At 46.2% G+C, this 14239-nt stretch overlaps 2 protein-coding genes across 2 annotated transcripts in view; one reads left to right on the top strand and one right to left on the bottom strand.

Annotated features, from left to right (window-relative positions):
• Positions 1 to 14239, top strand: part of LOC144497075 (uncharacterized) — a 257791-nt gene that overhangs the window by 61059 nt on the left and 182493 nt on the right. The gene's annotated exons all lie outside the window — the stretch shown is intronic.
• The window catches only part of LOC144497100 (uncharacterized), a 34506-nt gene continuing 25702 nt past the window's right edge, over positions 5436 to 14239 (bottom strand). The window contains 3 exon segments of the mRNA XM_078217879.1: positions 5436 to 7287; positions 7377 to 7527; positions 10282 to 11078. Of these exon segments, the coding sequence (XP_078074005.1) occupies positions 6380 to 7287; positions 7377 to 7527; positions 10282 to 11078 (1856 nt within the window). The 3' untranslated portion in view covers positions 5436 to 6379.

Genomic DNA, 14239 nt, shown 5'->3' on the forward strand with positions numbered 1-14239 from the left:
GGGGGCTGCCCCTTATTGCCCCTCTGTGTGGCCCCCCTTATTGCAAAACCGGCAGGTTGGGGCCTTCCTTCTACCCCCCTTCGGAGCCCCACAGTCTCTGGCAAAGTGACCCAGTTTCCCACAATTATGGCGCGCACCCTTGGGTTTAGCTCCTCCTCTGTTTGCACTAACATTTTCTTGTTTTATTCGTGGATATGATTTCTCATCTGGTCTGTCTCTAATTCCAGATGCCCATTCTACTAACTTGTCATAGTTCTGGGTATTGAGAACTCCCATTTTAAGGATTTTTTGGTGAGCTGGCGACAGCCCGTCTTTAAATGCTTGTAAAAAGGCTCTATCTGTTCGGGCAGTTTCGGGCATTCCCGAACATTCTTGGTATACTCTAAAGAGTCGCTCCCCAAATTCGGAGCTCCTTCACCCCTTTGTTGTTTAATGTTGGTAATTCTGGACCAATTGGTTGGCATGTTACCTGCTCCGTCACTCAGTCTCCACTTATCCTGTGGGCAAGTGGCCCGTACCAACTGGTGTATATCCTGCAAATGTAAATGGAGCCTTCCCAGGGATGCCAAAACTTGTTGTCTTTCTCCCAGGGTGAAGGGTTTGTATCGGGCAGTGGGACTCTGTAATGTCCCGCCCCGAGTTATGGGAGCGAGATCATGGACCTCTTCCTCATCAGGGTCGAAGTCTCCCACTGGTGCCGTAGGTTGTACGGCCGGCTCATAGGGAGGCAAGGATCCCCAGCTGGGGACCTCTAAACATTGGTTTCTCTTTTCTAATTCTCTTTTCGCTTTGTCATCAGCCCATTTCTTACCCAAGACTGAGACCTGTTCAATTATTTCAGCCAATTGGTGAACTAAGAGAACTCCAATTTTCTTAGTTCTGTCTTTTGTTTCCTTTTCCAACCATTTCCGTTGTTGGTCTAGCGGGTGGTCTAAATCTCACCCCCCTTTGTTCATCTGTTTAATGAGTTTGTCCCTCTTAGTCATATATTCGTGTATCAGGGCCCCCAGGGGCCCCCACTGTCCTTGTCCCGCCATAACATCGATAAGTTTATACTCACCACCTGGAGTCTTCTATTCTCCTTTCTCGCTCTCCCCCTCCTAGGTTGCTCTTATCAGAGTTCGGTGATACCTGTCAGGGGTGATCAGATCCCTCCATACCACCACTTATACTATATTTTTATTAAGCCGGCTTTTACATGAAGGCTTTTCCTTCAACTCCGGCGATCGCTCAGTTTCTTTCTCACTCATGTCTGAACATCACACCTCAGGCAACCTTTTTCCAGACCCGAACACCCATTTCAATTTCCTGACCTCAGCGTGGGGGATTTCCCCTCTTAACATTCAGTCTAAGGCTGGGTGTCAGAGTCAATTGCCTCCTTGTCCGTATGTGCTCAGTTCAGACGTCTTTTATTCATTCAGACACTCTCTCTTCACAGATGATTACCACTGTATTTTGACCCACTTCATAAAGTTCAGTAATCTATTCCGGTGTCCCAGTTGTGGCCATTCGACCGGACCCGTAAACAGATCCCGGGTTTCGGCACCAATTGTTGTAGGTAAAATAATACCTCTGAGACTAGTGGTGAGTCAAAGTACAGTGGTTTATTTGCACATTTTGTGGGAGACGTACGATGCATAACACGGCCTCAGACTTCTCATCAAATATAGGTCAAGAGCAAACATTTATACATGTATTTTCACCCCTGGTCACGTCCTCATCTTCCCACGATTATTGCTGTCTCAGCGATTCTATCCTTCGCGTAGTCTGCGTAGTCATGGCCGTCTCAAGGCTGTGTTTTGTCGTCTCTATGTGGATTGCTGTTTAGATTATACGTTTGCACAAACAGGTTTAACTAAAACACAAGACCCTATATAGAAATTTATATCAGTATAAATATAATGAATATATGAATCTATTGTTATACGATGACAGAAGGCATACATGTCAGCTCCACCGTGTTAAACAAAGGTACATAATAGAAAGGAACATAAAATGGAGTTTGCTTAGCTGATTCTGCTAAGCCACATTCCTGATACAAAATTAGCTGGGAACAGCAAGGATAGCTGTCTCTCTTATCTGGTTTGGATACATGTAAACAGGCTTTATAGACATGAAGACACCGAGCTCTAACGAAACCATGAGCCCTCGAGTGCTTCTCACCAAATCTCTAAGTATCACAGAGTTCATTAACCCATTCCCGTCTTCACTTTCAACAGGAACACACCATGCTGACTTAGGTAGCTGGATTCAAGCTGCAATATGAATTTGTGAGTTATAAATCTCAGAAGATCAAAATAACAACACAATATTCAGCTTACTCCAAACTCAGAATCAACCAAAATTACAAAACATTTGAAAATAACTTAGGATGTTTCCCAGAACGTGAAATGAATCTGGGAAGAATGTAAGGTGAGCATATGTGATGCTACTTTGCTTTTAAGAAATGCATTTTAAATCATGTATGTTCACTGCAGTTATAAGCAGGCACTGAGCTGCCTGACTAGATCACAGAATCCCTACAGTGCAGAAGAGGCCATTCAGCCCATCGATTCTGCACCAACTCTCTGTTAGAGCATCCCACACAGGCCCTCTACCCCACCCTATCTCCATAACTCCACACATTTCCCATGGCCAATCCACCTAACTTGCACATATTTCGAGTGTGGGAGGAAACCGGAGCATTTGGAGGAAACCCACACAGTCAGTCACCCAAGGCTGGAATTGCTGGGTCCCTGGCACTGTGAGGCAGCAGTGTTAACAACTGTGCCACCATGCCGATGTCCTTTTATTGTTGCTTAAATGACTTAATGGGTTTTTGTTTACTTTTAATCTGGGCTTAATGCACTCTCTTGGAGTTTGGGACCCTTTTGGAATTGTTGGGTTGGGGGGGGGGGGTGATTTGACAGGTTAGGTGGGACAGTTTGTTTTCTCACAAGAGTGCTTTTGCTTTCAGTTTTGGTTGCTGGCTAGTTAGAATGGTTGCTGGCTAGTTAGAATGGTTGCTGGCTAGTTAGAATGGTTGCTGGCTAGTGAGAATGGTTGCTGACTGGATGCAGTGCTTTGTCTCTCTTCCTGATATTAGAAATTCTCCTGATTAGTTGGAAACAGTCTTTCCTATTTTCCTGGAGTGAAAATTTTGCTGTTGGTGGCCTGCTAGCTCAAGGCAAGCAGCGACTCTATCTCTACCTCAAGGTGTGCTGGAAGCTGCAGAGATGGGAAGTCAGAATTTCAATTCTCCATCCAACGGATTAATTCACAGCAGGTGTTGCAGAGCTAGAAAATCCAGCATCACGTGAGCATTCTTACTTTCGGTGCTAAACCTGGGTCAGGCCTGGGTAAGAGTCAGTGTAGACTTGATAGGCCAAATCGCCCCCTTCTGCACTGCAGGGATTCTATGAGTTCCAATTCAAACAATATTCCTCTTTCAGACTTAAAAGCTGTGTCCATCATAGAAACACGTGCAGAATTGAAGAGATTAAGAGAGATTTGCAAGTCTGGTGCAGAGTGGACAACTTTAGTCATCTGCAAGCTGCAGATCATGTGTATCTATGGTGGTCAGTTTAGTTTTGGCACTGTCTTACTTATCTGTAAGACTTTAAAAGTGGCCTCTGCTGTTAGCTGGCTTGCTATTAGATGTTAAACTGGCCTGTTTGCTTCTGCAGGAATTGGCAATTATACCCTGGTTCTCTATGATTCTATGTACTGTATAATTAGGCAGTCTGTCTCTCTCTCATTCCTTGACTCTTGAAAATTAATATCTGTATGCCTCCACTGATCTCTTGGTCATCTAGGTTAACTGCTTCCTGGTGATAGGACCATTGAGATCTGATCTTATCTAGATGTTCGCTAATCTCATTACTGGGAAAAGGACACATCTCATCAGCCCCTTTGAATGTTAGCTACTACTATCACCAGGCATATTCTCCCCTGTTGCTGGACAGATTACATCCCATCATTCCCTTTATTAATTCTGGATCTTGCTGTATCTAGGCAAATCCATGACAATCATGGCCTGACAGATCAACCCACAGTCACAACTCAAAAAGGCAGCATTTCAACAGCTCAAGATTGACACCTAAAGGTAAATCTGGAAGATGAAGGACATGCGGTGGGAAGAGAAATCTCGAGAGATTCAATAATATTCCGATCATAGCATGTCAATGTTTTTTTGAAGTCACCAGGGCTGAGCTCAAATCGACAAAATCCCATTAATTCACATAATGGTGACAATGCCATCTGTTAACTCTTGGAGGGAACATTTTGAACAACTCCTCAACCATGAGTCCACAGTGACAGCTGATACCCTCCAGCCTATCCCCCAGTGCCTGTGGTAGAATCCATGGGTGAGTCACCATCGACGGGAGAGCTGCAACAAGCAAACAATAAACCCTGTGGCCCCGATGGAATTCCTGCTGATGGCTTCAAAGCTGGTGGATTTCTGCTCCATCAAAGGTCGATGAACACATCTTACAGATACATGATGACAAAAAATTTCAAGGAAATAAATTATGCCACAGAATCTATTCAGGTATTTCCCACTTGTCCACCACAGGAATATTATGCATATTGATGTCTGAGACAGACACTGCTAAGACAGACAGTGCTTTGGAAGGACAGCTCCCCTGTGTGAACACTGGAGGGTAAATAACACAGACAACTCTGTGTAAGGGAAGCAGATGAGCCAGCTCCAAGTCCATGTGGAGATGTCAGTGTTTGGCGAGAGGAGGAGGAGTAGATGAAACAATCCTGGCACAGGTCAGACATAAGGTTTATCTCTGTTCAGGTTCACTGATGTTCCAGAAGGTTCAACAAAAATGTGAAGACTTTATTACAGAACTGTCATCAATAGGGGTTCTCCCCTGTGTGAATGTGTTGATTTTTGTGGAGTTTGAATGCATCCAATAATTATTTGTTACACACCTGAATGATTTCTCCCGTGTGAATGTGCTGGTGTTTGTAGAAGATCAATGAATTCCGAGAAAGATTTGGCACCTAACTCACATGTGAGCAGCTTCTCACCTGTGTGAATGTATGAAGAGGGACCATGAGTATGAGAATTACTTCTCACACACATTGCAACATGCTTACAGCAAGCTCTGGAACCAACAATACTAACCCGATAATCTGGTTTTGAATGTTGTTCCCTGAGGTTCTCTCCAGTGTGCACAACTTAAAGCAAGAGAAATGCTTGTTCTGGTCTACATGTGACTTCAATCCCACATTACATGGTTGACTCTGAACTGCTTTCCAAAGCCATTCAGCCTTGAACAATGCTGTGGTTCAAGGTGCACACAGGAAGTACAGCTGTGGGCTGTGAAAAGGAGGGGGGAGTTCTTAGTGATGTCTGTATTACTCGATCCATGTTGGGACTGTACTGTAGTGATTCTATTCTATCATGGCTGCTGCTGAGATTAAATAAAATGAAGTTCCATGTGTCTGTTGCAGACTTTATTTTTTTAAAACATTCATTCATAAAAAACAATTAACATATTTAAATTCTTTCAATTAACACTAAACCTTTTAACAACATATATTTCATTCAATTGCATTATCCCCAACAAAAACAAGCAATGGAATTGATAGTCCCAATTCAGTGTCCATAACCAGTAGTTACTAGTCCAGTGACAATACCACTATGCCACTGTGGTTGTCAATTGACATGTAAAAGGGCAGGCACCCTGCTTGACAATGGATGGTTGTGAAATATATTGTGCACCTTAATCCAGTCAATCCCAGAGACTTGTGTGAACTGACTGAGTAAAAGTCAATAATTTTCTAACAGTTTTTTCAAAGAGTTAAAGACAGGACTTTGAAATGCCTATTTAGTTTAACAGCTCATTTTGACAGTTCTTCACTTTTGACAATGGTTTTTGACAATTTCAATGAGTTAAGCACATTGTACTCACATTCATGCCTAATTTTTAATTTTCTCAGAAGATATTCATTTTTCCAAAGGCAGCTTCCCTCCCCAAAGGTGCCTGATGACCATATCCAAAGGGGTCCCATTCCTCTTCACAAAACTATCCAAATGAAAACTATCCAATGAACAGTATTCAGATCTGCTCTTACCAGGTTTAATCCACACATATTGGGTTTCAGTCACCTCTCACCCCAAAACCACACAAGTGGAAGCAGCTGCTTATTTCTAAGCACATGTTCCTCTGCAAACTGTGCAAATTGTGACCTGGCTCATTCCTGGCGCAACGAAAATGGAAGGTGCTGTGATCGGGAGGCAGGTCATCTAGATTCGGGCCTCTTCTGTTTTGTCCTCAGGACAGAGACCTTAAATCCAAATGAAAAGAGGAAAAATATCCCTCATGATAAAACAGGCAAGTGCAGAATGAGGTGGAGGTGGCAGTGGAGGGAGGGAGGGACCCTAATACCTTCTGTGTCTTCCCCATCCCAGTGACGTGACCTCTCCCATGTCAGAGGCATGTCCAGCAGCAGATGTCTCTGCACTGGGCTGCTGCTGGCCAGAAGGTGCAGGCGCTATAATCTGAGACAGAAACTGCCTCATTTCATTCAAAGTTTCATTGCTTCTTTGCAGAAGCTGACAAAGAACCTCATTCTGCTGCTGAAGAATCTCATTGTTTCTTTGTAGATGTTGCTGAAGAATCTCATTGTTTCTTTGTAAGTGCTGGTTTTGAATCTCATTCTGGTGTCTCAGAACCTCATTCTGCTGCTGAAGAATCTCATTGTTTCTTTGTAGATTCTGATTTCGAATCTCATGCTGCTGTCTCAGAACCTCATTCTGCTGCTGAAGAATCTCATTGTTTCTTTGTAGATTCTGGCTAACATCCGTCTTAAATTCATTTAGAGTTTGCTGAAGCAAGTTAGGTGTGGCCTGATAACTCTCCGTACTTTGACCCTGTTCCTGATATAAGCGTGCAAGAGGTTTCAGATCATCTTCAATTTCTTCACCAACTGCATGGGCCTGATGTTGTCCGTGTGCTCGTGGAGACGGCGAAACATCTGCTCCCAAAGCTGCAGGTTCCTCACTTCCAGAAGGTTCTGAGCATCCTCCCTCCACCACAGCAGCCAGAGCATCACAGGCCTCCTCCTTCACACAAGCCACAATATTTAAGTTGAACTCACCAACACTACCCTCTGAATCAGATATCTTACCCTCCTGACAGTCCTCTCCCTCCTCCACTGCAGCTGCCATGCCACATTGCTGTGAGGTATTCACCTCCGTACCTTCCTCATCAGCCCTTTCAGGAATCTCGGACATTCCTGACAACTCTCCTCCATCACCATCTGATGTGTCCACGGACACCTGTGTAACTGTCAGAGAAGAAAGTCACAATTATTATCTTTTGTCACGTAAATTAACTCTCCTTCTGATGATTTAAACACTCAATTGCTGACATCACCTTCACTCATCCCCATATCTGATCCACCATTGATTATCGTGGGGTTGGAGAGGCCAAACAGCTTCCTCGTGAACTCCTCCTGTTCCGTCAGCTCCTTGATGTACGGAACCCACCCTCCAGTCAACGAGTACTCCTGGGCGTTATCGATCAACTTTACCGAATGAAAGAAATTAAAATTAAAAACGAATCATGTTTCAGACATTATTGTGTTGTCTTTTGACACATTTTCCGAGTGATAGAGACAGCTTTCAGCTTGCACCCAGGGGGACTTCTGATTAGAGATCAATCTTATGACAAAGTCAGAGCCATCTCCAAGACAACTGCATTTTACAACACCTCATAAAATTAGTTTAAAAAATAGTGGTCTCTCTGTACTTTCAACTCAAAAACTAGGATTTAAAGTTTCAAAAATTATATCTATTAATACATATATTTAATATTCAGATATTGATGTCTTCTTTTGGTGATGTTTGGCGATCTGGTCAAAGGTTAAATTGACCTTCTTGAAACGATTGGACTGTTGGCAGTTGGTGACCAGTGGCGTGCCGCAGGGATCGGTGCTGGGGCCTCAACTGTTTACCATTTACATAGATGATCTGGAGGAGGGGACTGAATCTAGGGTATTCAAGTTTGCTGATGACATGAAGGTGAGTAGGAAAGCGAATTGCGTGGAGGACGCGGAAAGTCTGCAGAGAGATTTGGATAGGCTGAGCGAGTGGGCGAGGATCTGGCAGATGGAATATAACGTTAGCAAATGTGAGGTTATCCACTTTGGAAGAAATAATAGTAAATTGGAATATTATTTAAATGGAGAAAAATTACATCGTGCGACTGTGCAGAGGGACCTGGGGGTCCTTGTGCACGAATCGCAAAAACTCGGTCTGCAGGTGCAGCGGGTGATCGGGAAGGCGAATGGAATGTTGGCCCTTATCGCGAGGGGGATAGAATATAAAAGCAGGGAGGTCTTGCTGCAACTGTACAAGGCACTGGTGAGGCCGCAACTGGAGTACTGTGTGCAGTTTTGGTCCCCTTATTTGCGAAAGGATATATTGGCCTTGGAGGGAGTGCAGAGAAGGTTCACCAGGTTGATACCGGAGATGAGGGGTGTAGCTTATGAGGAGAGATTAAACAGATTGGGTCTGTACTCGTTGGAGTTTAGAAGGATGAGGGGTGATCTTACAGAGACATATAAGATAATGAAGGGGCTGGATAGGGTAGAGGTGGAGAGATTCTTTCCACTTAGAAGGGAAACCAGAACTAGAGGGCACAGCCTCAAAATAAGGGGGAGCCGGTTCAGAACAGAGTTGAGGGGGAACTTCTTCTCTCAGAGGGTAGTGAATCTCTGGAATTCTCTGCCCATTGAAGTGGTGGAGGCTTCCTCGTTGAATATGTTTAAATCACGGGTAGATAGTTTTCTGATCGATAAGGGAATTAGGGGATATGGGGAGCAGGCGGGTAAGTGAAACTGATTCGCTTCAGATCAGCCATGATCTTGTTGAATGGCGGGGCAGGCTCGAAGGGCCAGATGGCCTACTCCTGCTCCTATTTCTTATGTTCTTATGGCGGGAGAGGTTGGAACCAGACACTGCTGAGACAGACAATGCTTTGGAAGGAAGCTTCCCTGTGTGAGCACTCGAGAGTAAATAACACAGACAACTCTCAGCGTAAAGCATCTTTTGGCAAACCAAATAAACTAAATAAAGTAAAAGGGGCAGTCACTTAAAGGGGGAGGTGGGGGAAGAACCACCCAGAGCAAACAAAAACAAAGCGTAAAGGAAACTTAAAACATCAAATCAAAATGTGATTAAGAGGGTCAATTAAACACCCCAGCCCCGAAGGGCCCAGCAGTCATGGAAGGTCTCGATGGTGGCCCTGGACTCTGCATACTCCTTCCCCAGGGATACCCAGCTGCGAATGTAGCCTCAGTAGAGGACAGGCAGTCAAGTCAGACGACCTCCTCCGTCACCCACTGCCTGGACCTGTTTATGGTGAGATTGGCCAGGCACAGGAACAGGTTCACGAGGAGGTCCTCATAAATCAGGAGCGTGGGACTGAAGTGCAAACAAACCATCACTAAAAAGGTTTTTTTAGTTACCAACAAAGTGCATGCAGCCTAAGACAATTAACATAGATATGGTCCACGGACTCCACAAGACCGCAAAAAGGGCAGATTTCTTGGGAGTCTGTGAACTGGTACAATCTACGGTTGCATGGTACTTCTGTGTGCACTAGCCTCCACCCTAGGTCCCCGATCCATTGGGGGAGGATCCCTCTGTAGATGGACCTCCACCACCAGACGGCAACTCTCAGAGTAAGGGAAGTAGGTGAGCCACAGTATGAATGGGCTGCTGTCTCTGGAGATCTGATGAACATGAGGATGGCTTGTCACACACCTCGCATATGAATGGTTTCTCACCAGTATGTGCAGAGGGCTGATTAGTCAGAGAATGATTTGTTATATACCATACTTAGAATCCCTACAGGGCAGGAGGAGGCCATTTGGCCCATCAAGCCTGCACTGACAACAATCCCATCTAGGCCCTCTCCCTCTTAATCCCATGACCCCCCCCCGGCACTAAGGGCAATTTAGCATTGCCAATCAACCTAACCCGCACATCTTTGGAGTGCGGGAGGAAACCAGTGTACCCAGAGAAAACCCACACAGACACAGGGAGAATGTGCAAATTCCACACAGACAGGTTGGATTTGAACCTGGCGCTATGAGGCAGCAGTGCTGACCACTGTGTCACCATGCTGCCTACATGTAAATGGTTCGTCTCCTGTGTGAATGTGTTACTGTGCACAGAGAACAGGTGACTCAGGGAATGATTTGTCACATACAGAACATGTGAATATGCTGGTGTACACAAGAAGCCAATCAGCCCAAGAATAATCTTCCACATACCTTGCATGGGAAGGGTTCCTCCCCTATGTGAACACGTTGGTGTTTACGGAGATGCGATAATTGTGAGAATGATTTGTCACACACTTGACACTGGAAGGGTTTCTTTCCTGTGTGAACACGTTGGTGGACTCGGAGGGTCGATGACTGCAGGAATGATTTGTCGCATACTTCACATTTGAAAGGTCTCTCCCCTGTATGAGTGCGTTGGTGTACACGGAGGTCCGATGACCGCAAGAATGATTTATCACACACCTCACATGTGAATGGCTTCTCCCCTGTGTGAATGCGTCGGTGTTTGCGGAGGGCCGATGAATCAGAGAATGATTTGTCACAAACGTCACATGCGAATGGTTTCTCCCTGGTGTGAATGCGGTGGTGCACACGGAGGGCTGATGATCGTGAGAATGATTTGCCACACAAGTTGCATCTGAATGGTTTCTCACCCGTGTGAGTGCGTTGATGGTTGAGTAGGTGTGATGATTGCGAGAATGATTTGTCACACACCTCACAAGAGTATGGCTTCTCTCCTGTGTGTATCTTCTGGTGTCTCAGCAGATTGGAGGAATTGGTGAAAACTGCCTCACATACCTCACATCTGAGAAGTTTCTCACCTGTGTGAATCCTCCGGTGTCTCCGGAGATTGGAGGAACTGGTGAAAGTTGCCTCACATACGTCGCATCTGAATGGTTTCTCTCCTGTATGAATCCTCTGGTGGAACAAGAGGCTGCGAGATGTCACAAAAGCTTTAACACACATCTCGCACTTGAATGGCATCTCTTCCATGTAGCTGCACTTGTGTTAACAATGGTTGTAACAATGCAACATTGGTGTTCAAAGATTGTAAAACCCGTGGAGTCCTCCACACAATGGAACAACCTTTCACCTGTAGGAATGAGTCAGTGGTTCATGAGGCTCAATGAATTGTTGAAGCTCTCACCACACTTGGAGCCACTCACACTTCTTCCAAGCCTCACGACCGATCACCCACTGTCAAACCTTTGGTAAGTTTGGTTCTGATTGAAGGTTTCACACCGTTAATCCATTTCAGATCTGATGATATGTTAAAGCTCTCCTGACCTGAGCAATTTCCAGATGGCAATGCTGTGAAGGGACTGGATGTTTTCCCACAGTTATGCAGTTGTTTCTTGCATGATGGTCAGGATCTATCTGCGGTGTCTATCTTCTCTGTATTCTCTGGTGTAGTCGTGTAATCCTTCTGCAAAACAGGAAAAGGAAACATGATTTCCTCCAACTCCCTCTCCTCCTTTGCTGAAGGGGCTGACTCCTCAGTTAGAGACTGTTCCACAGTGAGTGTCAGTCTGCTATTCCCCTGTGGGGGGGCCCAGATGCAAGTCCTTTATTTTTCCTTACTTGACTGTCACACACCCTCAGTTTCCAGCAGGGACACTGAATCGTGACCAGGAGAAGATAACGTGGCTACATTACTCTGTGCAGACCCCCATCTTTCCAGGAATCATGAGGGCAATGGAAAAGACAGTCTGAAAGTAGAAAATGGGCTATCAATTCATGATGAGCTTGTGCTGTGCTGGTGAACACCAGCGTTATCCTTAGAGTATGTGGTTAATATAAAAACATTCAGAAGAAATGTTAATTCAATAAAGATTTTGAAATTTCTCCCCTTATTTTCCAAAATTATTTGAAGAAAACACCTTGGCTAGGAAGTGTCAGAAGCTAAGAAAAATATTGCTTCAGTGTAGCTGATTGAAGGGTTCTGATTTATCCTGGGAAATTAGATACACTACACTCACTCAGACTGCACATCCCAAATTCAGCTATCAGACACAGCACTGGGCAAAACTAGCAAATCCAGGCCCAGGCTTTTGGAAAAGGCCGAGGCCTTCAGGTAAAATCTTTAAAGAAGGCATTTAAAAACATTTCAATAAATGTGTCTCTGCCCCTCCCAGATAATTACACCTCACCTGCTCACATTTAGCAATGTAAATGAGAAGGGAACTGCTTCCAAAAAGCAGATTCAATATCCAACACACAGCTCCAATCAAACAGCTCAGCACAAAGCACCGAGTAAACAGGTCTCTCAGCTGGATCTTCTCACACAGCATAAGGGGCATTTCCACACCTGATTCCCCACAGGATAGTCAGACTGCCTGAACATTAGTGTGAATATTAGCAATGTAATTATTATAAATTCTGCTCCTTCACTCACCATCTCCTCACTTGGTTTTCAGTCCCTACAGGAAGTGAAGCAGCTGTGAAAGAGGAAGAGGAGAGAATGGGCAGAGTGGGTGGGCTCTCTGATTGACGTCTCTCACAGCCAATCCTAATATTTATGGGGTAACATGAATTTCCAGCTTTGGAAACTTTGAGCAGCAGATGAGGTGGGAATTTAAACTTGTCATTTTCCCAGCTACTGTCTCCGTTCCCCCTGGTAAATGTTTAGTGATTTCTAGTGTGGGAATAGCATTCTTCATCCTCAGAGGCTTTCAAACTGACAACATCAGTGTGGGATGTGTAACCTCGGATATGTTTTGACAGCAAATCAGAAGAGGCAGACCCACAGCATCCAAGGCAGGGATCACATGGAGTGGTGCGATGAGCACATGTACAGGACAGAGGGACACAAGAGATAGGGGCATTGGAAGAAGAGAATGAAATTGAGCCGGTGCTTGGGAAGTGACTCTGTATATTGTGGAGTGACCCTGACTGTGATTGCCTTCTCTGGGATTGAATGTGTGCTCAGAGAGTAACACTGTGACTTGGGGAGTGACTGTGACTTGGAAATTGACAGTAGGAGGACCAACACTGAGAAAATACAAGTGTTGACTGTGGGACCTGGACATGTTGGTGTGGTGAGAGTGTGCGGCAGTTGAATGGAGAGGTGAGAGGAGATGAGAGGCCGGGGTGGGCGGGGGCGGGGGAGGGTTGGGGGGTGGGGGGTGGGGTGGGGGGGGGAGGGGGAGGGGGGGTGGGAGGGGGAGGGGGGGTGGGGGGGGGGAGGGGGGGTGGGGGGGGGAGGGGGGGTGGGGGGGGGGGAGGGGGGGTGGGGGGGGGGGAGGGGGGGTGGGGGGGGGGGGAGGGGGGGTGGGGGGGGGGGAGGGGGGGTGGGGGGGGGGGAGGGGGGGTGGGGGGGGGGGGAGGGGGGGTGGGGGGGGGGGGGGAGGGGGGGTGGGGGGGGGGGAGGGGGGGGTGGGAGGGGGGGGGGGGGGGGGGGGGGGGAGGGAGGGGGGGGGGGGGGGGGGGGGGGAGGGGGGGTGGGGGGGGGGGGGAGGGGGGGTGGGGGGGGGAGGGGGAGGGGGGGTGGGGGGGGGGAGGGGGAGGGGGGGTGGCGGTGGCGGGGGAGGTGAGCGAGGGCGAGGTTGCTGGCCTGAGTACTGCTGAGAAGAGGTTCCCACTTGTGTGGAGGAGTCCAAAACTAAGATGGTGAATAATAAACCCAACAAGAAATTCAGGAGAAACTTCTTTCCCTAGGGAATGGTTGAGGCAAAAAAGCTTTGATATATTTCATGGGAAGCCAGGCAAGCAGATAAGGGTACTGGTGAGAGCCAAGTTCTTTTCTAACAAAATGAAGAGATCCCCAAAGTGTAACCTTGTTTCTGGTTAAAGGTTTTCTTGAGCTGTAACATTAACTCTGTTTCTCTCCACGATGCTGTCTGGCCTGCTGAGTATTTCCAAAATTTTCATTTTGATTCTAATTTTGAAGCACAGAAACAAACCATTTGCCTCGTCTGCTTTCTACTGCTGCTTCTGCTCCACATGAGCTTTCTCTTTAGCTATTTTATCTCACTTTATTAGCAGATCCTTCTATTCCTTTCTCCCACATCTGCTTGCCTGGCTTCCCATGAAATACAGCAAAGCTTTTTTGCCTCAGCCATTCCCTGGGGAAAGAAGTTTCTCCTCAATTTCTTGTTGGATTTATTATTCACCATCTTATATTTTTGGACCCTAGTTTTGGACTCCCCCACACCCGCCACCCCCCTCC

Source organism: Mustelus asterias, chromosome 8 (assembly GCF_964213995.1).
Source record: "Mustelus asterias chromosome 8, sMusAst1.hap1.1, whole genome shotgun sequence".
NCBI lineage: Eukaryota > Metazoa > Chordata > Chondrichthyes > Carcharhiniformes > Triakidae > Mustelus > Mustelus asterias.